At 40.6% G+C, this 25371-nt stretch overlaps 1 protein-coding gene across 5 annotated transcripts in view; it reads left to right on the top strand.

Annotated features, from left to right (window-relative positions):
• LOC125459567 (potassium voltage-gated channel subfamily KQT member 1) overlaps positions 1-25371 on the top strand; it is a 676985-nt gene that overhangs the window by 230454 nt on the left and 421160 nt on the right. For all 5 annotated transcript variants that reach the window (XM_048546168.2, XM_059651894.1, XM_059651893.1 and 2 more), the window contains exons 4-9: positions 3078-3204; positions 3938-4016; positions 5219-5315; positions 8656-8796; positions 19222-19332; positions 22356-22451. In XM_048546168.2, the coding sequence (XP_048402125.1) occupies positions 3078-3204; positions 3938-4016; positions 5219-5315; positions 8656-8796; positions 19222-19332; positions 22356-22451 (651 nt within the window). The remainder of the gene's footprint in view (positions 1-3077; positions 3205-3937; positions 4017-5218; positions 5316-8655; positions 8797-19221; positions 19333-22355; positions 22452-25371) is intronic.

Here is a 25371-nt window from a genome sequence, read left to right as displayed (position 1 = left end):
TTATTGAAGTGGAGCCTGCCCCATCGGAACAGCTCCCTCCTTTCCCTGGACTGGTGCTGATGTCCCACGAATTCCAGTCCATTTCTTCCGCACAAACCTTTGAGCTACATGTTTATCTCTTCAATCTTGTTGACCCAGTGCCAATTTACTTGTCAGTCAAGTAATATTCCAGAGATTGCTACCTTTGTTTTTGGGTTTTGTTGTTTAATTTAGTCCCAGCTGGTCCTAGTCCCTCGGCAGACTCTCTTTACACCTTTCTACCTTTATTGTTGGACACCTGGATCTTTCCTCTCCTACTCCCAGATGAGATATCCTAAACCCAAGTGCCACACCAGCAACACAGCCTTTGGGATTTTCAATCCTGGCCATGGTCTACCAGATCATTGGGCTGCTCTCTCATTAGCGGGAGACATCACAGCCAACCAACTAACTGAGCTAAACCAACCTCCCTTAACATGCAGGTTCAGTTAGCATGTTGGGAAGACAAATGCAAAGTTAGCATTCATTTCAGGATGGCTAGAATATAAGAGCAGAAATGTACTGCTGAGGTTATATCATACTCTGGACAGACCATATTTGGAATATTGTGAACAGTTTTGGACCCCATATCTCTGGAAGGATGTGCTGCCCTTAGAGGGAGGGGTGCAGAGTAGGTTTACAGGAATGATCCTGGGGATGAAGGGCTTGTCATATGAGGAGCAGTTGAGTACTCTGTGTTCAGAAGGATGAAGGGGATCCTGATTGAAACTTCCAGAATACTGAGAGGCCTGGATCGTGTGGTCATGGAGAAAATGTTTCCACTAGTAGGAGAGACTAGGACCTGAGGGCACAGCCTCAGAATGAAGGGAAATCTCTTTGGGGCTGAGATGAGGAAAATTGTCTTCAGTGAGAAGGTGTTGAATCTGTGGAACTCGTTGCTGCAGAACCTTGTGGAGGTCAAGTCATTGAGTGCATTTAAGACAGAAATAGATATGTTCTTGAACAGTAAGGGGCTAGAGGGTTACAGGGAAAAGGCAGGAGAATGGGGTTGAAAAACATAAGAATATAAGAACTAAGAGTGTAGGCCATCTGGCCCCTCGAGACTGCCCCACCATGTAATAAGATCATGGCTGATCTTTTTGAGACTCAGCTCTACTTACCCGCCCTCTCACCATAACCCTTAATTCCTTTACTGTTCAAAAATTTATCTCGCCTTGCCTTAAAAACATTCTGAGAGGTAGCTTCAACCGCTTCACTGGGCAGGGAATTCCACAGATTCACAACCCTTTGGGTGAAGAAGTTCCTCCTGACCTCAGTGCTATATCTGCTGCCCTTTATTTTGAGGTGATACCCCCTCGTCCTAGTTTCACCTGCTAGTGGAATCAACCTCCCTGCCTCCACCTTATCTATTCCTTTCATAATATAATATGTTTCTGTTAGATCTCCCCTCATTCTTCTGAATTCCAATGAGTATAATTCCAGCTTACTCAGTCTCTCTTCATAATCCAACACTCTCAACTCTGGAGTCAAACGAATGAATCTCCTCTGCACCCCCTCCAGTGCTTAATATCCCTTCTCAAGTAAGAAGACCAAAACTGCACACTGTACTCCATGTGTGGTCTCACCAGGACCCTATACAGCTGCAGCAGAGCCTCCCTGTTTTTAAACTCCATCCCTCTAGCAATGACAGACAAAATTCCATTTGCCGTTTTAATTACCTGCTGCACCTGCAATCCTACTTTTAGTGATTCATGCACAAGGACACCCAAGTCCCTCTGCACAGCAGCGTGCTGCAATTTTTTACCATTTAAAACATAGTCCATTTTGCTGATATTCCAACCAAAATGGACGACCTCACACTTATCAACATTGTACTCCATCTGCCAGGCCTTTGCCCACTCACTTAGACTATCTATATCCCTCTGCAGACTTTCAGTGTCTTCTGTGTACTTTGCTCCACCACTCACCTTCGTGTCATTTGCAAATTTTGACACACCACACTTCGTTTCCAACTCCAAATCATCCATGTAATTTGTAAACAATTGAGGTCCCAACACTGATCCCTGAGGCACACCACTAGCCACTGACCGCCAACCAGAAAAACACCCATTTACCCCTACTCTTTGCTTTCTACTGGTCAACCAATCCTCTATCCATGCCAATACATTACCTATTATACCGTTCAACTTTATTTTGTGTAGCAGCATTTGGTGTGGCACCTTGTCAAATGCCTTCTGGAAATCCAGATACACCACATCCACCGGTTCCCCATTGTCCACCATGCAAGCAATGTCCTCAAAGAATTCCACCAAGTTAGTTAAACATGATCTACCCTTCATGAACCCATGCTGGGTGTTTCCAATGGGATAATTTATCTCCAGAAGTCTTGCTATTTCTTCCTTAATGATAGATTCCAGCATTTTCTCCGCTACCAAAGTTATTGGGGGAAAATATCAGCCATGATTGAACGGCGGAGCAGATTGGTGGGCTGAATGGCATAATTATGCTTCTATGTCTTATGATTTATATCCTTGCACAACACTGTCTATCCAACAGTCACACTTCTTAAAGGAGAACTGACAAACATGAGGAATGTCGTCAGGCTAAACTTTATACTGTGTCAGTGATAACCTGGAAGCAAGCATTTAAAAATAGAAGGGATTGAAAAACAGTAATTCAATCTAGCATGTCTACATTTTCTATCTATAGATTATCTGCAAACTATTCATTTTGAGGTCCTTCTCATCATTAATTCCCGAGGGAAGATTCTGACTAGACATTTGCTGATTGTTAAAGACTATCAAACAAAACTTCTGGCCATACTTAATCCTGGTGTTGATCATTCAGCTTTAATTTTCTAGCTACCCCCTTTAGCTTCTCTTAGCCACCCCCAAACCATGTGCTCCTCCACTATGAAGTGCTCATTGTATAGCACAGCATGACTACAGCAATTCCTTCACTGCTGTAAATAGGCATACAGGTGTAGAATGTGGCATGTCGAGTCAGAAAAAGATTTTGGAGTTTCCATTTGAGCACAAATGGTGTTCCACTTTGGAATGGCTCTAACCAACATCTTCCGTCTTTTCCTGTTTCAATAGGAGATTGTATTAGTGGTATTCTTCGGAACAGAATACATCGTCCGACTGTGGTCAGCAGGCTGTCGCAGCAAATATGTTGGATTTTGGGGAAGGCTGCGCTTTGCCAGAAAACCGATCTCAATCATTGGTGAGTGACTGTACAACAACAGCTTACACAATTCAGCGGTCAGTCCTCTGCACTTTTTCATTACAATGGCCTGTTTCGGGAATGATTAGTCTTTTGGAGAAAGAGATGATGATGATGAGAGAGTCTAATGATGACCATGAATCCATTCATTGTCAGGGAAAAGCCCATCTGTTTCACTAATGTCCTTTCGGAAAGGAAACTGCCATCCTTATCTGGGCAAATAAATGCCTCACCAGTGACCCCCTTCTCCCATGAGTGGATAAAAGAAAATCAAATCAGTTTATTGCAAACGTTTACAAGAGTAGAATGAATAATTGATGATGGCAGGTAGAGAAAAGACTGTGATGAGCCAGCATGAAGTGTCACTGCACAAGTACCTGGGTAGCACTACACTGAGGTATGGAATGACGGTGCCGTTAATCATTAGTTAGGCCGGAGAAGTGCTGTGTTCAATAGCATTTTAGAAAGCTTATTTTACAAAGCAGGTCCAAGGTCCTCAAGTGGGTGCAGAGAAGACTTATTGAATGGCACCCAGGTTAAGTGATTTCAGTTATGTTGAAGGATTTATTTGTCAAGATGAAATTTAATGGTGAAAAGTTTTGATAGAGAAAATGTTTTGATAGCTCTCTCCCTGCTACTCCCACTTCTCTCTCTCTCTCCACCTCCACCCCTCCCCCACCGTAAATCCTAATTTTTTTAATAATCTCCCTGATTTTGTGCTTCTTCCTGGCAGATCTCATAGTAGTCGTGGCTTCAGTTATTGTCCTCTGTGTGGGATCAAATGGACAAGTCTTTGCAACATCAGCCATCAGGTGGGTAGAACAAGCGTGGATCTCTTTATCAACCGGGGCACAGAATGATGTTGCAGTTAATCATGGTTTCAGCGAATGATTGTAAATAAGACTTGTTCCTCCCTCCCCACCACTACCTCCTATGCACACAATCTATGACTTCTAACCTGTTTAAACAACGCACTTGTGATATTTAGGTCAGATATTGTGCAGGCAACTACCCATTGAAAACTCAATTCCCCCATTCTGGGATTGCTCATTGGAAGGTACCATCTACTCCTGTGATCTCTTTAAAGTCTATGGGCCTTGCTCAGTCCTACACCTAGTGAAGAGAGTCAGTCAGTGACTAACTACCAATGAGGATAGTTTACCTTCAAAGCATAAAAGAATCAAGAGAGTGTGATTCACTGTCTACAGTCCTCTTGTATCTTCATTTCTACCCTTCTTTTTCTAAGTACCCAGTCTTGATAAGACAGTGTGGCTGTGATAAGGATCTCCAAACAAATGCAACCATGAAGCAGCTTTTTGGGCCCTCAGCTTGTACCATGGTTTCAAACTTTGGGCCAGAGTTCTGTGGCTCCCTTGGATCGGCAAGCAGGTGCTATAACATTGGGTGCCATGACAGCCTGGCCCCTGTAAGACCCTGGGTATATCCATGAATCAGTGTCTCCATGTTCTTCCATCTTTTGTGGGGGGGTTGGCAGAGATGGAATCTGAAGATCCAACAGTTTCACCGTTCTAGCATTTCAGAAAACTCCGAAATCTTGAATGGCGTTGTACCAAGTCATCTGGGCCTGTTAGCAAGAGTGATCCACCAAGTTGTTAGATTATCGCAAAATACACAACTGATTCCCCAATACTTTTCAGCGCAAGAAACCTAAACATGATGCCGGTACTTTCTCAATGTGACTGAGACTTAATTGCCTTCTAAAGTAGCCTAGCAAGCCATTCAGTTTGCATGACACCTTCATCCTACAGACTAGAGAAGTTCAAAGAGGCCTGTCGCCAGCAACAACATATGAAAGGCAGCGACACCAACATTCTGACGTGAAAAAAATGAAAACCCCCAGGGCTGTAGCCAAAAGATTATTTTTAAAATTCCAATTCTCTACCTTTCACGCACCTTTACATTTAGATTCGGAGTTTCAATATTCAATGCGAAAACCACAGGCCCTGGCACCCGCTGACCTAGTTAATGGAGCATTGTTTCCCTTTTGTTCCAGGGGCATTCGTTTCCTGCAAATCCTTCGAATGCTACATGTCGATCGGCAGGGAGGCACCTGGAGACTTTTGGGATCAGTTGTCTTTATCCATCGACAGGTGGGGTGGTCTGACTTCACATTCTGCGAGTCAATTTGAGCACTGAGTTGTAAAGACAGCTGGATTCCATCAAAGTCTTCATCTGGTTTAACCCAGTATGACAAGAACTTTCTTTAGCCTCCATCCTTGTTGTTTGTTTCAGTTCTCATGATTTGTTTAATGTATTTATAGTTGGCAGCTGGCAGAGTCTTTTAAAGCTGTTATGTTCCCTACCGAATGTAATAATTTCAATCCACGTGTTGTCTTTTAGCACAGAGGTCAATTAGTGTTTTGCAGTGAGGAAATGTTAGTGAGCTAGAATTCACTGATGTGGGACATTAAATGTCATGTCTATGGACAGCTAGACATGTTCATAGAAAGTAGAAACAAAATTAGTGAATTGCCCCTTTTAAGTCTCCTCCTCCATTCGTTTGATCATTGTTGAGCATTCTAATCAGTCCCCTGTTTCCACATTCTACCCATTCTATTTGATCCCTTTAGCCCTAAGAGTTATATCTAACTTATGAATACTTTTTAGCTCTTTTAAGGGAAAGCAGTTTGCCTGAAAAGTTGGAATTTCAAGCTAATCACAGGTATCTGAAACCTGTTGAATGCATAGCCAACATCCTAACCAATGAGATTTTAAAATCAAAGTTTTGCATTCAGATTGAGCCTTTCACAACCACTTGACTTCTCAAAGTTATTTCTTTACAACCAATGCAATATTTTTAAAATGTAATCCAAGTTGTAATGAAGGAATATGTTGAAAAGTAAACAGAAGGAACTGAGAAAGACAGTGCAATTGACGGGCTGAGTTCAATGTCAAATCAGATGTGGAAAGAGTAATTAGGAGAGATTGAATTAAGAGCAAGTGAAAATTAAACAGAAGGAACAAGTAAGAAAAAGGTATTTTTAAATAACTCCCAACAATTCACAGACTAAAGAGATGAGCCATCACATTCTTAATTGTTCACTTTCTGAACTGGAGAGCTGATTGACAGACTGTAATAATTATCACATTGTCCAAACAGTACTAATGCTATTAATTACTAGACTTAACTCTCTGCACAATGATTAATGGGTAATTCTCATCCAAATAAAGCAACTCAATGAAATATATGGGCAAGTTAAGGATTTGCTTTTAATTTGAAAAAAACTATAGCAGAGGGATACATATCAATCAATTTGTGACTTTAATTCAGTACAGAGACTCATGTGGAAAAGCTCCTAATGCACAGTACTCCCTCAGTATAATACTGGCCTGCAGTGCTTTAGCTATTTTTTAATGCTGCCCATGTACCTAACCCAACAGTCTGTGTGAAAATTGTGGGAAGTTCAGAGCTCACTAAAGAGAACAAACTTGATACTTGACCTTCCCCTGCATGGAGTGTGTGCATGCATGCATTGGAAATAAAAATGTTAATATAAAACTGAAACAATCAGAAGAACCAAAAATAAATTAATTAAACATGAGCGTACATTACATGGTGTGACATAGTGCAGCCTGTGGAAGATACAAGACAAAGTTTATTATTCAATCATCGATCACAACAATGTGTATTTTAGGAATATTTGCCTTTTAAAGCATTGGCACAATGCTTAATCAGTCTGGGTTAATCTCCGACTAAAGATGATGAGATTAAAGCCTCTTATTTTTATGGGCTTAGTAGAGCCTTGGGTCAATTTCTGGTGAATATAAATCCATAACACTTTTTGTAACTGAGCACAAACTGTCAGTCCTCTTCTATGGGTGTGAAGTGAAGAGGTGATTTAGTGGTTGAAAATGTAATATTGTTGTAGTAGGAGTACTGCTCTGAGATTGAAAGGTATTGTGCCAACCTAAAGGAGCAATACTACACATCTGTACTGAAGGAAATTGGTTCTGAATCTGGCTTCAAAGAAAAGTAAGAAATGCCTTCTATCAAATTTGGCTTTAATTCCTATCGAAGACAGTGCACTGAATGGATTGAGAGATTTAATTCTTTTTTAAATATTTGACTGATTGGATGCAGAGATGTTGTTTTCACTAGTGTGGAAATCAAAAATGATTACAGCTGATTAGGATGGTAATGGAGGAAACAAATTTTACACAAGGAGCAGTAAAACCTTGAATTCTCTTCCCAATAAATATGTGGATGAGATATGGAGATATGAGATATGGGAGCTTTCAAGAGCAAGCTGGGTAGATTTATATTCTGTAAGAGAGCTAAGAACATTTTGTTGTTTAAACAAATGATTTGGATGTGAATATAGGAGGAATGGTCAGTAAGGTTGCAGATGACACTAAAGTTGGAGGTGTAGTGGACAACAACGAAGGTTGTCTCAGAATACAATGAGACCTTGATCAGATGGGTCGATGGGCCGAGGAGTGGCAGATGGAGTTTAATTTAGATAAGTATGAGGTGTTGTGTTTTCCTGAGGGAAATCAGAGCAGGGCTTATAACGCTCCCTGGGGGATGTTGCTGAACACAGAGAACTTAGAGTGCAGTTTCATAGCTTCTCGAAGGTGGAGTCACAGGTAGATAGGATAGTGAAGAAGGTGTTTGGTACGCTTGCCTTCATTGGTCAGTGCAATGAGTATTGGAGTTGGGAGGTCATGTTGCGGCAGGACGTAGGTTAGGCCACTTTTGGAATACCACATTCAATTCTGGTCTTCCTGCTGTAGGAAAAATGTTAAAAAACTTGAAAGGGTGCAGAGAAGATTTACAAGGATGTTGCCGGGGTTGGATGGTTTGAGCTATAAGGAGGGGCTAAATAGGCTGGGACTGTGTCCCCTGGAGTGTTGGAGGCTGAGGGGTGATTTTACAGACGTTTATAAAATTATGAGGAGAGTGGATAGGGTGAACAGCCAAGATCTTTTTCCCAGGGTAGGGAAGTCCAAAACTAGAGGGCATAGGTTTAAGGTGAGAGGGAAAAGATATAAAGGGGACCTAAGAGGCAACTTTTTTACACAGAGGAAGTACTCCTAGACGAAGTGGTGGAGGCTGTTACAAGTGCAGCATTTAAAAGAGATCTAAATGAGTACATAAATAGCAAGGGTTTAGAGGGATATGGGCCAAATGCTGGCAAATGTGACTAGATTAATTTAGGATATCTCGTCAGCATGATCGAATTGGACTGGAGCGTCTGTTTCTGTGATATATGACTCTCTGACTCAATGATGTGGAGCTCAGGCAACTAAATGATGTTGCAATGCAGATCAGCCCAGACCTAGTTAGATGATGGAGCACTCTCTGGGGATTGAATTCCTGTTGTTATAGTGTAATGCTCACAGCATCTTTCACCAGTAATAATCAAGTTGAGAAAACACTGTTGACGAGTAAATGTCAGCCATTTAATTTTCTCACTTTACCTTTGATAGGAGCTGATTACCACCCTTTACATCGGGTTCCTGGGCCTGATTTTTTCCTCCTACTTTGTGTATCTGGCTGAAAAAGATGCTGTGGATGACAGTGGCTCCCAACAGTTTGGCAGTTATGCAGACGCCCTATGGTGGGGTGTGGTAAGTATCTTTAAGCGGAATAGTTCTGCACTCAACTGAGTCTTTTGGGAACTTGGGATTACTTTAGCAATCTGACGCGATAAGGAAATGAGTTGTAAAAGACTGTAATAGGGGCCAGGGATAATTAGTATCTGCTGTTTCCAGTTTGAAGCACTCCTGTAATTTTCTGCTCAGCTACAACTCCTGTCTTCTCCTGTTTCAAATTTCTGATTGATATCTGGGTAGGTTAATGAGAAACTTGTGCTGTCGGTTCCGACAAGACATTACAGGGAACCCAAAGATCTGCTTGGTGTGTTGTGGCTCTGTAAGCAATGTTGCTCCCTGACTCACAGTGGCTGAGATTCTATCCATTACCTGTGACCAACTGAATTGGCATTGGAGTGAATGAGATCTGGCTGAGGACTGTCTGACAGTGCAAAGATCCAAATAAATATTACCTTAGTCCCTGCCAAATTCCTTCTCTGTGTACTGAATACTTCTAAAAACAGTCTTAAGGAAAAGATATTTAATTAACTGCTGCGGAGAAGTAATGTTACTTGGAACCTTAGCAATTTATAACATAAATTGATGCCATTTGGCTCATCATGTTTGTGCTGATTTTTTCCTGAAGCAATGTAATAGTAAACCCAACATTCTGCTCTCTCCTTAAAGCCTTTATTTTCCTCTGCCTTAAATATTTATCCAATTCTCCTGCAACATATACAATTATCTCCACTAATCACTTGCTGTGCTAAACTATTCAATGAGCAAAAACTTGAGTTTTTAAAAAAAAATCTCCGAACCCCTCTCCTTAAAGACTCAGTTAAATTGATAAGCAATGACTGACTGCTCGATCAGAGGAAGTAATATTTTCAGAATCCAATGAAAACACTTTTAATTAAGAACCTTCTATATAAGTTCCCCTTAAGCATTCTGTTTTGCATTTCAAGTACTCCCAGTATCTGAATTTTCTCCTTAGCAGAAGGGTTTCTGATTTCTTGATTTGGGATGTCTTGTTACTCAGTAGGTGACAATCCTGACTTTGAAGTATTATGACCTGTTGTCCATGGATGAGATGCTTGTGATGTGGTTCAAACAGTTTCATAAACACTAGACAGTTCTTACCAGCATGTTCCCACTATTTGCCAAAGGGGAAGAAAATGTGGGTTAAGATAGGAAACAACAGGCAGTTGTTGGCATCATCTGTGAATCTCTGGCATGTGCTGCCTACCTTCTAAATTCTTTGTATTATGTGTGCGCATAATTACGTGCTGTTCTTCAAATATGACCTCACCTTAACTCTGTGTAAATTTATTGTCACTTCTTCACTCCAGTACATGATGAACCATTTTAAAAACAATATCATTCTCTACATTTTTTTTCTGTACCTTTTCTTTAGCTAATTTCCAGTTCTGTACTGCTATTTATTTGTTTAGAGCATTGTTAATTCTAGCTTCCAAGTCCATTCAATAACCAAGGGTGTATGCTCACTCACAAATCAAACTTAAATACTGTTTATTTTGTTACAACCCATTACCTCAACCCAATTGTTTGATGTCCCCTCCTAGATATCTACACCTATACTTATAATTCGTAAAAACTGATTCTAAATGCCATGTTAATGAGAAGAGAGATGTATAAATTGAATTATTTTACTTTGCGTCTGTCTATAAGTAATGGTGTTCTGACTTTTCTCCTCTTCCTTGTCCCTTTGAAAGCTTGTGATGTGTTCCCCTCTTTGTGTGAAGTGCAATGTGAAAATGAGCCACAACAGATTCTCTTTAGGGTTTAAAACAGAAGTGTGGTTTATTCACACAGTTGCACCCAGGGGAATAATTATCACAACACATTATTACACACAAGTGTACAAAGGAAAAACGTAGAACAAGGTAAAGTAACAGAGGAGTTACAGTTCAGAATAACATCACTCAAAGGTACGGGCATGAATTCAAGCGATTTTTGACTGAGCGCAGAAATCCAACATCCAGAGAAAGTGTTATGCATAGGAGCTCATGTTTACGTGACTGCTGTTGGCAAAGGATTATTTTTGAAGTTCACAAGGGCAGAGCATAACGATGTTCGTCCACCTTTTAAGCAAATAAGAGGCTTCTTCCAGACACCAAGGGTAGACATTTTCCAGTTTCAGTTGTGGTTTTGCTAATTGCCAGGTCTGCCAATGGCTCGGAGCTAGTTTCCTTCTAAACATTTCTTTCCGCATGGCAGCAACGTCCGGAAGTCTGGGTGGCCACAGAGCTTAGAGGGAATGTTGGCTCAGAGTAAGTTGTCTCTCACAGTCCTCTGTTCTTCAACTCATTCATTGTGCCACTGGGATCTTTGGTGGTCTTCACATTGGAATCACGTGGAAGGAGCAGCCGAACACTGCTTCAGAGACTGCAAGCCAGGAGCTGCCCCCCCACACACTGATATTGGGCCATGAAGGCACAGAAAGGATTACTGGCACCCTGCTTCATGGATAGGGACCTGGTGTTGTTGGTGCATGGGGTGGAGGAAAGGAGGTAAATGTGGAATGCCATCATTGGCAATGGCATTGGAGCAAACCAGACTTGACCCAGATAGCAGCAGCCCAGGTCAGTGCTGTGTCTTACGTGAAGTAAGCTGCCCTGCAGTGCAGGAGGAAGGTCAGTGGTCTTCAGTGTCTGCTGGATATGTACATAAACCTGAACTCTATCACCGTAGCAATGTGTGCTTAAAGGTGAGAGCCTTAAAGGGACCCCATTAAGTTACACCACGAGGGTAACTATCAACACTTTCTCTTTGTTACTTTGCACTCTCAGAGCCGCCACTCGCTCTAACACTACCAACACTCACCAAGCCTCATGGACCTTAACCCTCACTATTGGATCCATTAGATTCACACACTGGCTCTCACCCACCCCATTCTCCCAAGCTATGAACCCTTCTGACCTCTGGGGTCTTCCTACACACTGAGAACACCTCACCACCCCTCTCCTGCTCAAGCATCACCACTAACTGCTTTTCCACACTTACTTCCATCATACACAGTTCCTCCCTTTCTTTCATTACAGGAAAGAAATAGTCTGAGGTGTCCCAAACTGGTGAACTGGTGGCAGACATTAGGCTGCTCACTCCCTATGAGGAGTTAGTTCTAGAATTATAGAGAGAAGAACACAACTGCTCACGTTGGAAGAGGGAGGTCTCAATGGGAAGCCAACCCGATAATTTCCATTGTGCTGTGCTGCTCTCCCAATTACCACCAGTGTTCATTCATTCTGAATGGGCACAAGCTTTTTGACGACTAGTACCCTTTCTTTCTTTATTGATGCAATGAACAGCTACAAAGAAGTGGCTGGCACTGGAGGCTGTCCGCTCTGGACAACTAGAGGAGGAAGTCATTGACCCTTACCAGCAAGACATTCCTCTCCAGCACCTTAGAGCCTTTCACCTAAGTGGCTCCTCTCTCTAGATTAGAGCACAGTCTGGCGAACGTACCACCAACACATCTGGTCGAGAAAGCAATGCCCCAGGTTTCTGACTACTGGACACCAGTGCCTACTCAACTCCAGGCAGAAGTGGTCTCAGCCATTACTTACTTTACGCCAAAAATGCTCAGGTAGGCACAGGAGTAACAAGCAGATTTGTTAGACCAAGTTGATCGAGTGGTTCAAAGGAGGGAGGAGTGCACCAATGTTACCAGCACTGTGCTGCTCCATCATGCATGTGACTGGTTGTCTCCGTGAGCAAATCGTCTCTTCCATAAGAAGCCAGGTCTGGCATGCTCAGAGTCTGCTTTATGTGTGCACAAACCTGAATTCTATCACTGCAGCCATTGGTGCTTAATGGATGAACCTGAAAGAACCTCAGTCTCACTCCAGATTTCCCTTCCTGCTCAGAGGGCATCCAAAGCAAGGAATGGGAGCAATAGAAGAGAGCCTCAGAATCATCTTCTCAGGACATTCCAGAGATGCTGCTGCCTGAGATCCCAAACTATGTGGGGACCTGACAGGCCAACTGGCCCTAACTAGAATCAGGTGATCCCCTAGACTGACTGTAAGGGTGCCTCCTTACATGATCATAATCCTCCTCAACACTGAAAAGGATAGCGCCATGCTGAATTTCATGCATGGCCATTCTCTTGAAGCATATCCTGTGTGTTTTCCATGTAATCTGCTGGCCCATGCCACCGGGGGAACATTGATGCAGGATGGTCCCACACTATGACATATCTACAGCCTTCCCCTTTCATTTCTCCCTACTGTGACATGCTCCCTGCCTGCAGCCAAAAGCTGTTTGAGCCAGAGAGACTGGTGGCCTGTAACTGAGCATGGAAGAATCTGTGAATCAAGAAAGCAACGCGAATAGAAAACTGGCAACATCTGGGTAAACTCGAGTTGAGTGAGTGCGAAGAAAGCCAGCTAAAAGCCAGAAGATGCATCTTGACCACATACCATTTGGCAGAACCATGGAAGTCGAATGTGTCTGTGAACTCCAAAGTACATTGGGGAAGGGTTGATGTGTGAGAGTTGGTTTAAGAGGGGCTGTGATGATGTGGCCTGGTGGTTTGTCAAGGGCAACTTGCATGGAAGAAGAGTCAAGGAGAATTATGTTCACAGGAACATGGTGCTGGATGTAATGGCTAGGACAAACAATAAGTGAGCTGCAATTTCCAGGTGTCCATTCAGACTGGAATGCCCAAAATTTGCACTATCTAGTTTCTCCGGGAAACAGGAGAACTGGTACACTGATTGACAAATAAGGCAAGTTTGTGTATTAATGAGAGATAAATGGAAGTCAGGTAGCTGCCACTCAGCACCAAGAATCATCAAGTAGCTATTTGACGATTGAGAGGAAAATCCCAAAATGTCGTCTTGACATCAAGATTCTGACATTTTCATACACTGTGTTTTTCCAACTTTCTTCCCATTGCACATGTCACACCAGGGAGGAGAAATTTCTATTCCAAGTTTTGAGCAGGTTGGGAGTTGAGGCAGGTTTAACTCGGCAATGGAATCTTTGTTTTCCTGTACAGGCCAATTGTTTGCAGAGTTGATGTTCACATTTGGTTTTTATCAGAGAGAGCCAGTGGTGTCTCAAGATTACAGTTATTTTCTCCAGAGCCTGGGTGATTTCTTTTTTTGTTATGTAAATGTTCCTGCAATATTTAGTCCTTGTCCTCCTAGCCAGGGGTTCAGAACTTGCCTTAAGACGTAGGTGTGAATATTAACACTCCAACAGGCATAATGACGTTAAGCTTCAGTGCCCTAATGAAGATCCATTAGCCCTTTATATGAGATCAATGGTGAGCCATTAGTGCCACTTCAGGCATAATGAGCTTCTGTAGTTTATCCTGTGTTCAGAATTGACTCGGGAGTACATGGTGACTGCTGGTCTCTTCTGTTTGTTGACCACAAGGACTAAATAAGTGTGTGATTTTCTGATATTGGATATCCCAGCTCTGTCCTGGCAACTGCTGATAAGACTTTTGCAGAAATTGTATTCATGTGAGTGATAGCAACCCTGTTTTTAGTTTGGCAAAGTCATTTTCGAAAATTAAACTATTGTTGATTAGCTTTAGATTTTCAAACCTTAGTGACTATTCTGGGTTAGCCCTGCTTTGAAACAAACTGGTGATGTGTAGATTGCTTCTGTCCTGAAGACTTGCCCAAAAGCTTGCTATACTTTACAAGTTCACCACAACTGTTGAGAAATTTTACAGTACTAAATTTCCGCTTAAAATATTATGTGTGAGAGGGAAGGGGGAAAGAATAATCAAAGAAAAGGTACAAAAAATTAACCTCAACTCAATATTCCAAAGCAAATTCTTTATTTCTTCATTTTGCTGCCTTTATAATTTATGTTTTGTTTTATTGTTAAGATAACGTTAGAGAGTGGCAACAATATACAATACTTTTTACCATATTTTCATAGAATCAAAGAATCCCTGCAGTGTGGAAACAGGCCCTTCGACCCAAAAAGTCCACACCGACCCTCTGAGGATCCCAACCAGACCCATTCCCCTACAGCCCACCTAACCTGCACGTCCCTGAACACTATGGGACAATTTAGCACGGCCAATCCACCCTAGCGTGCACATCTTTGGACTGTGGGAGGAAACCGGAGCACCCGAAGGAAACTCACGCAGACATGGGGAGAATGTGCAAACTCCACGCAGACAGTGGAGTTTGGAATGGAACCTGAGGCACCACTGTTAACTACTGAGAAACTTCACAGATCACTAACAGAACAAGGCCCTAAACTTCCTTATTGCAATTACAAATGTTCTGGATCTTAAATGCCTGATTAAATTCATTGTATCACCACTGATGAAGGCACACTAACATCATTCCAACCACAGATGAGTGTCTATAACTCATAGTTATACGAGTTGACGTAAGTTATCCCTGAGTTGTCACATTGGCTATAAAGATCCGTGGGAATTATTGAAGATATAAGGGACATGAAGGCAATGGGCAAAGGGACAGTGTTGAATGGAGGATCATATGAGCTACCATGCAGGATGGTCATAGAATGGGATAGTGGGTATAGGTGTCACGTGGGGTTGGTACAGGGCAATTAAGTCGCCATGGAGGATAAATGGGTGGGCACATTGGCATGGGTGAGGCATGACTATCTGCAGAGCCCACTTTGGGAATCAGTCACCTACATCAGGTTGTCTGACTTCACTCGCAGTCCCTCTGCAGGTGTGCCCCCTCCAAATCCCACCTAACCTTGGAAGCGCAGCTGGTGGGTTTTAAAGCTCAAGCGCTGTAACACACGAGCGCTGCGATCAAATGTCAGGGCCTATGCAGTTTAAACAGTGGCAATTTTCACAGAAACAGATGTCTTTATTGAAATGACATTGAACTTTATTTCGCCGATGTTAGAAGGGGTTAATCTTCTTTTCACGACTACAAGAGATTCTCTGTATACTGTGAGCAAATTTCCAGTTTTTTTTATTGTGTCATTTTGTGAGAAACAGTGATGTCGGTAAAATTTTGAGTTATGTACACATTGAAGTGCTAACAATGTGTGCAGTTACATTTCCAGTTGATAAAGCCTTTACAAATAAAACTGCTTTACTGTTCGCCAGCATGCACCCAGAACTTTCCTAATTGCTGACCAAAACCAACTGTTCCTTCTCACACCACTAATTTGAGTCAGGTCTAAGACCTGTTTCAGACCAAAAGTTATAAACTATGTGCCTCGAATCATAACAGCATCAGCACAGAGAGAGACTATACAGCCAATGTATTTGTGCCAGAACAGCTGAACACTGAAATTATGTACTGTGCTCATCACCTTGTGTGCTTTAACGTTTTTCTTCTTCAAGTATTTATCTAATTCCCTCTAAATTCTGTGATTAATTTACTTATTTATTGCAATGCATTCTTTGTGTTAAAAAAACACTGTGCTAAACTTAATGTTTCTAGCACCGGGTTGATGTGCTTTGTTACCTATTAATGAGTAGTTGAAAATAATATACTTAACCTCCTCACCAATTTCGAAATAGAGACCATTTTTACAGCGTATCCAACAAACCACTGCTGTCGGTCCTCACTACTTCAGCAAAATTAGCCCTTTCCTCACCACATGAAATCAACTTCGTAGTTTTTTAAAATACCTTCAACATACCCATTCTATTATTAGATATTTGATTTGATTTATTATTATCACACAACCTATGTTCTGTTTTGCATACAGTATAGCAGATCATAACGTGCAAAGACACACAGGGTGATTGAATAGAGTGAGAAATACAAAGTTACACAGTAGTTGTTAACAGACTTAGAATTGAGACTTCAAAGTGCAGAATGAATGTATGTAACAACTTGTTCTATTAAAGGGCTACTGTAAGAATTGAACAGTGATCCTGAGATATCAATATACTAACAATCTACAACAGAATGTATTTCTTAGGTTGTTTTGATTCAAGCAGTTAGACTACAATTTCAAGCCATCGTCCCACCTACCAATGGTAAAAATTACTTTAAATGTGGCATTCTCTTAATTGTAGCTTGTCAGTGCAGATGTGGAGTTACTATTTTGGGCTTTCTTTTGCTGAGATGTAGCATAGTTGCCTGTGGTTTCTTTGTCAGATGGATTCGAATGCAAGTTACTGCCCGCTCTCTGACTTTCACCACTTTTGTGTTTAATGTGCTTCCTATTTTGCAGAATCAATGAAATGCTTGGTTTCCTGATAAGACCCCCAACTGTAATGTGTCCTTTTCCTTCCAATGAGAGAATCAGTGCAGTAATGTAACAGGACACCTGGTTGCACTTCAAATAGAAACTAGGGGTGTGTGTCAGTGAATTATTGATAAATCTGTGTTATCTTTGAAGAAAGGACATCTGTGCACTGGTATCAGTCAGTGGCTCTGCCTCCAGGACTGAAAGCTGAAGCCTTTCCTTCAGATCAGTATCATTCTGGCGTGTGACTTCACATTTCTAATCCTTTCTATTTTTGTTCAGGCACATGCTCCCCAGCTGTGCTCCATTACATTGTTCCTCTAATCATTCACTGAATTAAGAAAAGAAAGGGAGGGGAAAAAAAGTATCTCAAACAAGGCCCTTACTTGTGTGAACTTGTTAAGTGTCTGATTTCAAACAAAAGAATATCTTTTTCTCTGCTTGGAATGAGAGCTGTACACCTCAGATATTGTTTCACTCTGTCTTCATACCTTTATGGTTAGTGACCCCTCCCCCTTAGTTTTTACTTTACAATTAACTCCGAAAAAGTAAAGCTCCCACAGAACACTCCGATATTGATTCTTTTTTCAAAAGTCGACTTTTAAAGAATAAATGGTATCACCTGAGACCATTAAATGATGCAAGCTGTGTTTAGCTATTCCAGTGCAGCTGGGAACATGCATGGTTTCACTTCTGATCAACAGCAGCATTTTAGAATGGCAGTCAGGAACATTGGCTCGCATGTGTTCGCACATATAGATCTTTGAAGGTGGCAAGAAAAATTTCTGTTCAAAAACGGCATATGAATCCTGGTATTACGAGTGAAAAAAGCACGAAAATGGAAGTTAGTTCTATTCATTCACAGGATATGGGCATAGCTGGCTATATTTATTGCCCATCTCTAATTACCCAGAGGGCAGTTAAGAGTCCACCACATTACTGAAGGTCTGGAGTCACGTGTAGGCCGGACCAGGTAGGGTGCGTGAATGTAAAATTAACAATTTTTTTCAATTAATTCACGGGACATGGATGCTGCTGGCTAAACCAACAGTTATTACCCAGGGGTCAATTAAGAGTCAAGCACATTGCTGTATGTCAGGAGTCACATGTATGCCAGAATAGGTAAGGATGGCAGTTCCCTTCCCTAAAGGATGTTAGTGAACTAGATGGTTTGTTCTGACAATCGATGACCGTTATCATTAAGCTCTTAATTCCAGTTCTTTACTGCTTTCAAATTCCAGCCTCTGCTGTAGATTCAAACCCAAGACTAAAGTACAACCTGGGGTCTCTGGATTAATAGTCTATTGACAATACCACTGGCCATCACCTCCCCTTTATAATCAAGCTTCATAGTTCACTGCATAGGCCTCACCAGGAGTATTGTGTCAAATTCTGGGCACCACACCTTTAGAGGTGAAAGCCTGAGAGAAAGTAGAGAGGACGTTTACTAAAATGATAACAGATCTTAGTTATGCAGAGATTGAGGCTAATAGTAGATTTGGCAGAGGTATGCAAAATGAGGAGAAGTTCGGGTCAAGTAAATGAGGCAAGACGCGGAGGGGTTAGAAACAGAAGGCCCGAGATTCAAGATAATGATCAAAAAATGGCAAGATTTTATATAGGAAATGTTATACTTTGAAGGGAAGGAGAACTTGGGATTCAATCATACTTTCAGAAGTGATTTGGATGTATGCTTCCATAAAATCTCAGAGGTAAGTAGAAAGAGTTCAGAGGTGTGCAGGAATATTTGGTTGGCCCTTCCAAAGAACTGTTGGATGTATGTTGACTTAATGACCTCCTTCTGTACTGTGAGCTTCAAAGAATCTATGGAGAATATCTTAACTCCCCTGTAATTTTTGAGTTTGGATTTGGTGAGAAGTGAAAATGTAACAAAAAAAGACAAACTCAATGCCAATCCATCTCTATCATGCCCACCTCCAATACTTGCAATATTTTCTTGTATTTCTTTCAGTTTTCAAGCTTGTACAATAGTATGCCTTTGCAACAATAATATCATTCAGCTTTCTCCTGATGATATTGTCATCATGTAGGAACAGAAACTTGGCTATCTGTTGCACACCCCACCCAACATTCAGTTACTTTGAGTTTGATGCTGCTGAATGTCAGTGGTTCATGTGATGATTGATTTGACAATGATGAGGAAAGTGATTTAAACTGTGTTCCATTAATTCCACTTCCAAGATGTCAGCACTTTGACACGGTGGAAATTCCCTTGAAAGCAATTTTAAAATTCACGAGCTTCGGTCTTTTTCTACACAGGTGACGGTCACAACAATTGGATACGGAGACAAAGTTCCCCAGACCTGGATCGGCAGGACAATTGCTTCGTGTTTCTCTGTGTTTGCAATTTCATTTTTTGCTCTTCCTGCAGTAAGTTTTTTTGTTTTTAAATGCAATTTTGTACTATAGGAATCGGTTGAAATCTTGACTTATCATTTAAGTCAAGCAGAATAAGAGTTACCACATGTATTGTTACATTCCATGTGGTAATTCCTTCACAAGGAAATATATTTAGTTGGAAAGCTTGTTGTGAGGAAATGTTCGATGATTACCTACCTAGGTTCAGAAACACCCTCTAATAAACATTAATATTCCAACTGAGAAACTAAGTCCCTGGAAATATAGGGTTAAGGTTAGGGTTAGGGTTCTATCATGGATCACCAACATGCAATGAGGACACCCCCTTTTAGTACTCATTGAGTTAAGTAGCTGGATAGAAGGGAATTGTACGCTGAATAGATACCTGGGTAAAATGTTGATAATGAATGAATAGAATCCTAATAAACAATACGTGTGGAGGAAGTATATGACTGAGTAAGGTGATAGCATTTACAATCAACTGAATCTAATTGGAATTGAGTCATTTTATTTTATACGTAAATGATTTGTTGCCCACTTTAAACGTGTTGGATATAAGTGGCTTTAAAATAAACCTGCGTCATCTAATTATGTGAGGCTGGATGAACACAGCAGGCCAAGCAGCATCTCAGGAGCACAAAAGCTGACGTTTCGGGCCTAGACCCCTCTCAGCTCTCTGATGAAGGGTCTAGGCCCAAAACGTCAGCTTTTGTGCTCCTGAGATGCTGCTTGGCCTGCTGTGTTCATCCAGCCTCACATTTTATTATCTTGGAATTCTCCAGCATCTGCAGTTCCAATTATCTCTTCATCTAATTATCGTCTGTTTTTTACCTCGGAAATCTGATGCTCAACCTTGCCTTGTAATCATTATGTAGAAAGTGAAAGGTCAGTGACAGTCAATCAAGGATGTAGAAAACATTGGTGTGTTTGGAACAATGAAGATGAAGCAGCAGTGCATTGTCCTTCAGACTTCCAGAAGGATGATGCAGAATAGGAACAAGTCGAAAGGTATCGGGTCATGTGGGTTGATTTACTGGGTCCAGGAGAGAGATTGGCAAATATTGTAGTTTTTGGATGTCAGGCCAAACATTACCTTTTATTTAAACATGGTAAGTATTAACTAAATATTGGCCAAGACTTCACCTGTGCCACAAGACCACAAGAGAGAATAATCTTGTCGTCATGTGATTTTACATCAGTTTCCAAAGTTATCTTACTTACATATTAACATGACCCTTTACACTACAGCTGAGTCATTGCATATGTGTAAGGTTGAGTTAGGTTTTTGATTGACAAGGGAATCTTGATTTATGAAGATGGGCAGGAAAGTAGAGTTAAAGCCAAAATCAGGTCAAGTGTGATCTTATTGAATGTTGAAGCAGATTTGAGGGGTGAAATCAGCGACTTCATATGTACATTTGGCTTTAAGATGGGAGCTGTGCACATCCCTGGTGCCCTCGTGGCATTCTTTCAATGTTCATTGGTAGAAGAATAATAATGGAATGTTCCAAACAGCAAACAAAAAAGTGGGGTGAGCGTCACACCCAAAAACACAAGACAGTCAGCCTAACATCAGTGGTGAGGATGTTATTGGAAATTAATTGTAGGCATAAACTAAACTAATTTGGAAATCAGTGAGTTAGTCAATGAGTAATAAAAGTGATGCTACAATTTCTTCAAAGTATATTGTGTTTGATTAACTTGATTGAAGTCTTTGATGTAGCAGAGAGGTTTGATCATGTTAACATGATCAATTTTGCATATATGGTCTTTAGGAAGGACTTTATAAACATTTTTATTTATTCTTTCATAGGATATGGACACGCCTAGCTAGGCCAATATTTGTTGCTCATCCTTAATTTTCCTTAAGAAGGTGGTGGTGGCCTAACTCCTTAAAATGATGTAATTCAGGTACGGTAGGTACATACAGTCCTGTTGGGAAAGGAGCTCTAGGAGTTTGACCCAGGGACAGTGAATGAATGGAGACACAGTTGCAATGCCACTTTTGACTTAATGTTGGAGGGAAGGCCATTGATGAATCAACTAATGAAGGAGCCTACCTTGAAATCTTGAGGCAATGTCATAATGATTTCCATCATGGAAATAAGCCACCTATGAAAATAAGAGTGAAATGATGGTATAGATACAAATCTATCTTGCTGGCAGCCAACAAAAAGTGACAGTGGCAGGACTTTTTCCAGATTAGGAGGTCATTTGCAATGGAGATAACCCCAAAAGTTAGGTTTGGGTCAATTATATTGCGGCTTTTATAATCAATCTCGACCCAGGTGTAGGGAGCAGCATTCCAAAGATTCTGTGATTCCACGATCGGGAATGTTCAGGATGACTTGGTGAAACATGCAACACGACAGCTGTTCAAGTTTCGATATGGAGCAGTGTACAGTGACAGCCTTTGGAAGGGATTATGTGAAAAGACAATGTACAATAAATGGTACCATTTTGAAAAGTGAAGATGAGCACGACGTCCTCAGTGCCCATATACATTTACATGAATGTGGCAAGGTCAATTGGTAGGACCTTTAAAAATAAATCATATGGCTCCTTCAGTTCTTTAGTAGGTTGAAGAATGCATGCTGGCACTTCATGAATCCAAATCTGTCACTAAACCAGAAGAGGGAATTCAGGAGAAAGTAATTGATCCAGTATAGTTAGCATGTATGACTTACTACCGTACAAAGTAGTTCAGGCAAATACCATATATTTGTTTAAAGAGAAGTCAGATAATATATTGGACAGAAAGAAACAGAAGGCTTAACAAATAGGTTCAGATAAAAAGAGGTAAGAGGAGGCTCTGTGGAACAGAATCGTTTGTTTTGACTAGTTGGCCTGAATGGCCTGTTTCTGAAGTGTCAAAATGTTAAACCTGCTTTCTCTCCACAGATGCTGCCAGACCTGCTGAGTTTCCCCATCAGTTTCAGTTTTGGTCCTGTTTGTGTTGCACCTCTCGTCAAATTCTACTAGAGAAGCCAATACAATTGATATGTTTTAATTTGATATCTCTTCGATTGTTTCAGGGGATTCTGGGTTCGGGGTTTGCCCTCAAGGTTCAACAGAAACAACGGCAGAAGCATTTTAATCGTCAGATTCCTGCAGCTGCTTCTCTCATTCAGGTAGGTCCTAAGTTGTAAATTGAACAGAATCGAATGTTTCAATAGTCAGGGAGCCAATTGTGAATGGAATTTTACAGTCAAAAATCTACTGGCTTTGAATTCTGCCTCTTAAATTAACAATACGTTTGAATGTTTACCCTTGGGATTGTTTTTCCATCGGCAGATCCAGTTTCTGTCTCGAAATTTTAGAAATTGTAGTTTTCTTTCTTAAGGTAGGTTGTCACAACCATACCTAATATGAAAATTACAGTTCACGTGATGTTGAAGAAAGGTCAAGTTGATTTAATTTAATATTTAAAGAGCTACACTATTGTAATAATGCAGAGCACAAACAATTTGTGACCATATTGTAATCAACAGCAGTATATAAAACCAAAGTCATGTTGCAAGATAATAAATTTCAAGATGCATGAAGCTTGCCAGATGTACTTCCTTAATGCATCTCAGATGTCTTTCTTTTTAAATGCTCCCATGACAGACTGTCCCCATTTCCTAATGCTGCACACAAATATGGGGAAGGATTGGTGTGCAGGGAAGTGAAGAAATATTTATGCTATTAGAGATATTGGCTCGATACTTGTAGAACAATTCAGAAATTTCCTAGAGACGTGTTAATGTACAAACATGTCATTGTTCAGAAAGTTCTATGGATTGTGGTCAGGATAGATTCTCAAGTACAGCCGGAGCAGCAGATAAATGAAGAGGATGAAAAAGAGATGGCATCCATGGTCATGAATACAAGAAGATGTAATTTGTTAAAGAGGTGACCAGAGGGGAAAGAAATGACCAAGAGGAAAACCATAGGTGCAGTCGTGAAATGTAATAGCTGAAAATTATTTTAGTTCTTTCATAGTAAAAGGCTAATCAAAGAAACAAGAAGTTTGGGAGATAGAACCAATATTGTATAATACGGTATTATTATTTATTACAGACTAATAGATTCCTGCCCACTGTCAAAAACAAAAACCCAGCAGGCATCCAATGCAATTTATTTCATTGGCTTTGATCCAGAGTTGTCATGAGAGTCTGGGAGAGCCCCTGTGGACTGTCAAGGCAAATCCCCAGAGGTTTGGAGGGCAGTTATCCTAGAGTGCTAAAGGGGTCTAGGGAAGAGATTTATAAGGCAGTGGTGACATCATTTCAGACGGGGAACCTTGTTTAATACCTATGTAAAACAGAAACAAGCATGTAAGGACCTAATGGATAAGTAAATGCAGACGTGAAGATTATCTGTACCAGAATAATATAGTTAGTGACAGTCAAAACAGACACAAATTTTGCCAAGCAAACTTATTGACTTCTGTTGAAGTGAGAATGAAATCTCTATGGCTTTTATAAGTCTTTACAATACCTTGTACCTAGCTTTCTAGAATGAATTTGAAACCAATCTGCCTGTAAGTCTCTTAGTTAAGCTCAAATATTTGCAGTTCTCGAGTAAATATTCAGAGCTGATAAGAAATTGCCGTGTAGAATATAATACATACTTTTTGAAAAACTATGTTTAATTTTGGGTGGATAATATGACTACTCTGAAGGAAAATTTCATTTTAACTCTAAGTTCAAACAGACCCATTTTGCCAATTGTAAGCACCTTAGTCCAAAGTGTTAGAATCATAAATTTATCGAGTAGCTGTAGATGCTGTGAAAAGAAGGATAGTGTTTCTTTGATTCTTCTGATCTGATGTTCCCCCACCTCACTCATTAAACTGTAAAACAAAACCTGGCAAAGATTGATTCTTAAAAAAAGACCCACTGCCATCTTTGATTGGTAGACAACTAGATGTAGCATTTTCCTCGAACCAGTTCAATAGTTATTTTGAATTCAAACTGCTTGTGCACGTTACGATATATTTCTATAGCCATTTCACCCTGTGCGTGTCCCTGAACCCAGATTTTGTGGTCCAGATATAGTGACACTACAATTGTACAACAAGACCCCCAAATTATTTTTAATCACCTGTGTTCAGGCATGTTTTGTGACACTTCTAGCGTAGGTGTTACTTGAACTCAGACCTTTTGGCTCAGAGTTAGGGACACTAACATTGTGAAAAATGCTAGTTGATAAATGTTATTCAAAAGACTTTTGGTGATGAATGCTTGGCAGCATTTCAAAAGTTTCAATTATTTCAGCAGTGGGATTCTGAATGTCAGATACTATTAAAAGATTAGGAGACAAACAGATTGTTTATTTGCTTTCAAATGAGATGAAGCACTTCAGATTTAAAAGGTTTCATGCTTTATTCAAGGACTTTTCTCACTATTATGTTTGTATAGCAAGAGCTGTATTAGATATTTAGAAGTTTATTTTATTTTGTCCCCAAGTAGTTCCTGAAGTTTGCCCTGTACGAATTGGCACTGAGTTGGTTTAGTGGGTGCGTGGTGCAGGTTAGAGGGCATATCATCCTTTAAAACAACAAGGATAAAGTCCTACAGAACAGATATGGGCCTTTCCCCCCAGCCTGCCTTGATACTTGCCTGACCTTAATGACCACCTGGTGTCTACTTTCAGATTTGACAGTGTTCAACCTCACCACTTACCTCTTCCCCCAACCACACCAGCCTGTTAATTTGTGACTTTCTTTTACCAAGGTTGGTCTTACGAGCGTGGAATTATCCTGACTCATACCACCCACGTTGGTAGCCAAAATTAGACTCCAAAATCCAATGTAAATCAATTTTGAATATGTTACAAAGCCAATGGAATCAAAAAAGTGCTCAGTAATAAAATTTTAAAATACGTATAAGGATAGAACAATGAGTAATTGAAATTAGTTACAGAAATTGTATAAAGTGGATCTCATTGAAGGAGAAATCAGCAACATGTAAATTCTAGGAATCTGCATGAAACCGTCAAAGATAAAATTGAAAGAAACCTAAACTTCATTTTAGATTTAATACTGAACATATCTTCAACACAGCG

The sequence above is a fragment of the Stegostoma tigrinum genome, chromosome 17 (assembly GCF_030684315.1).
Source record: "Stegostoma tigrinum isolate sSteTig4 chromosome 17, sSteTig4.hap1, whole genome shotgun sequence".
Lineage (NCBI taxonomy): Eukaryota > Metazoa > Chordata > Chondrichthyes > Orectolobiformes > Stegostomatidae > Stegostoma > Stegostoma tigrinum.
The sequence above is the reverse complement of the archived record's forward strand: the minus strand, read 5'-3'. Positions and strand labels throughout refer to the sequence as shown.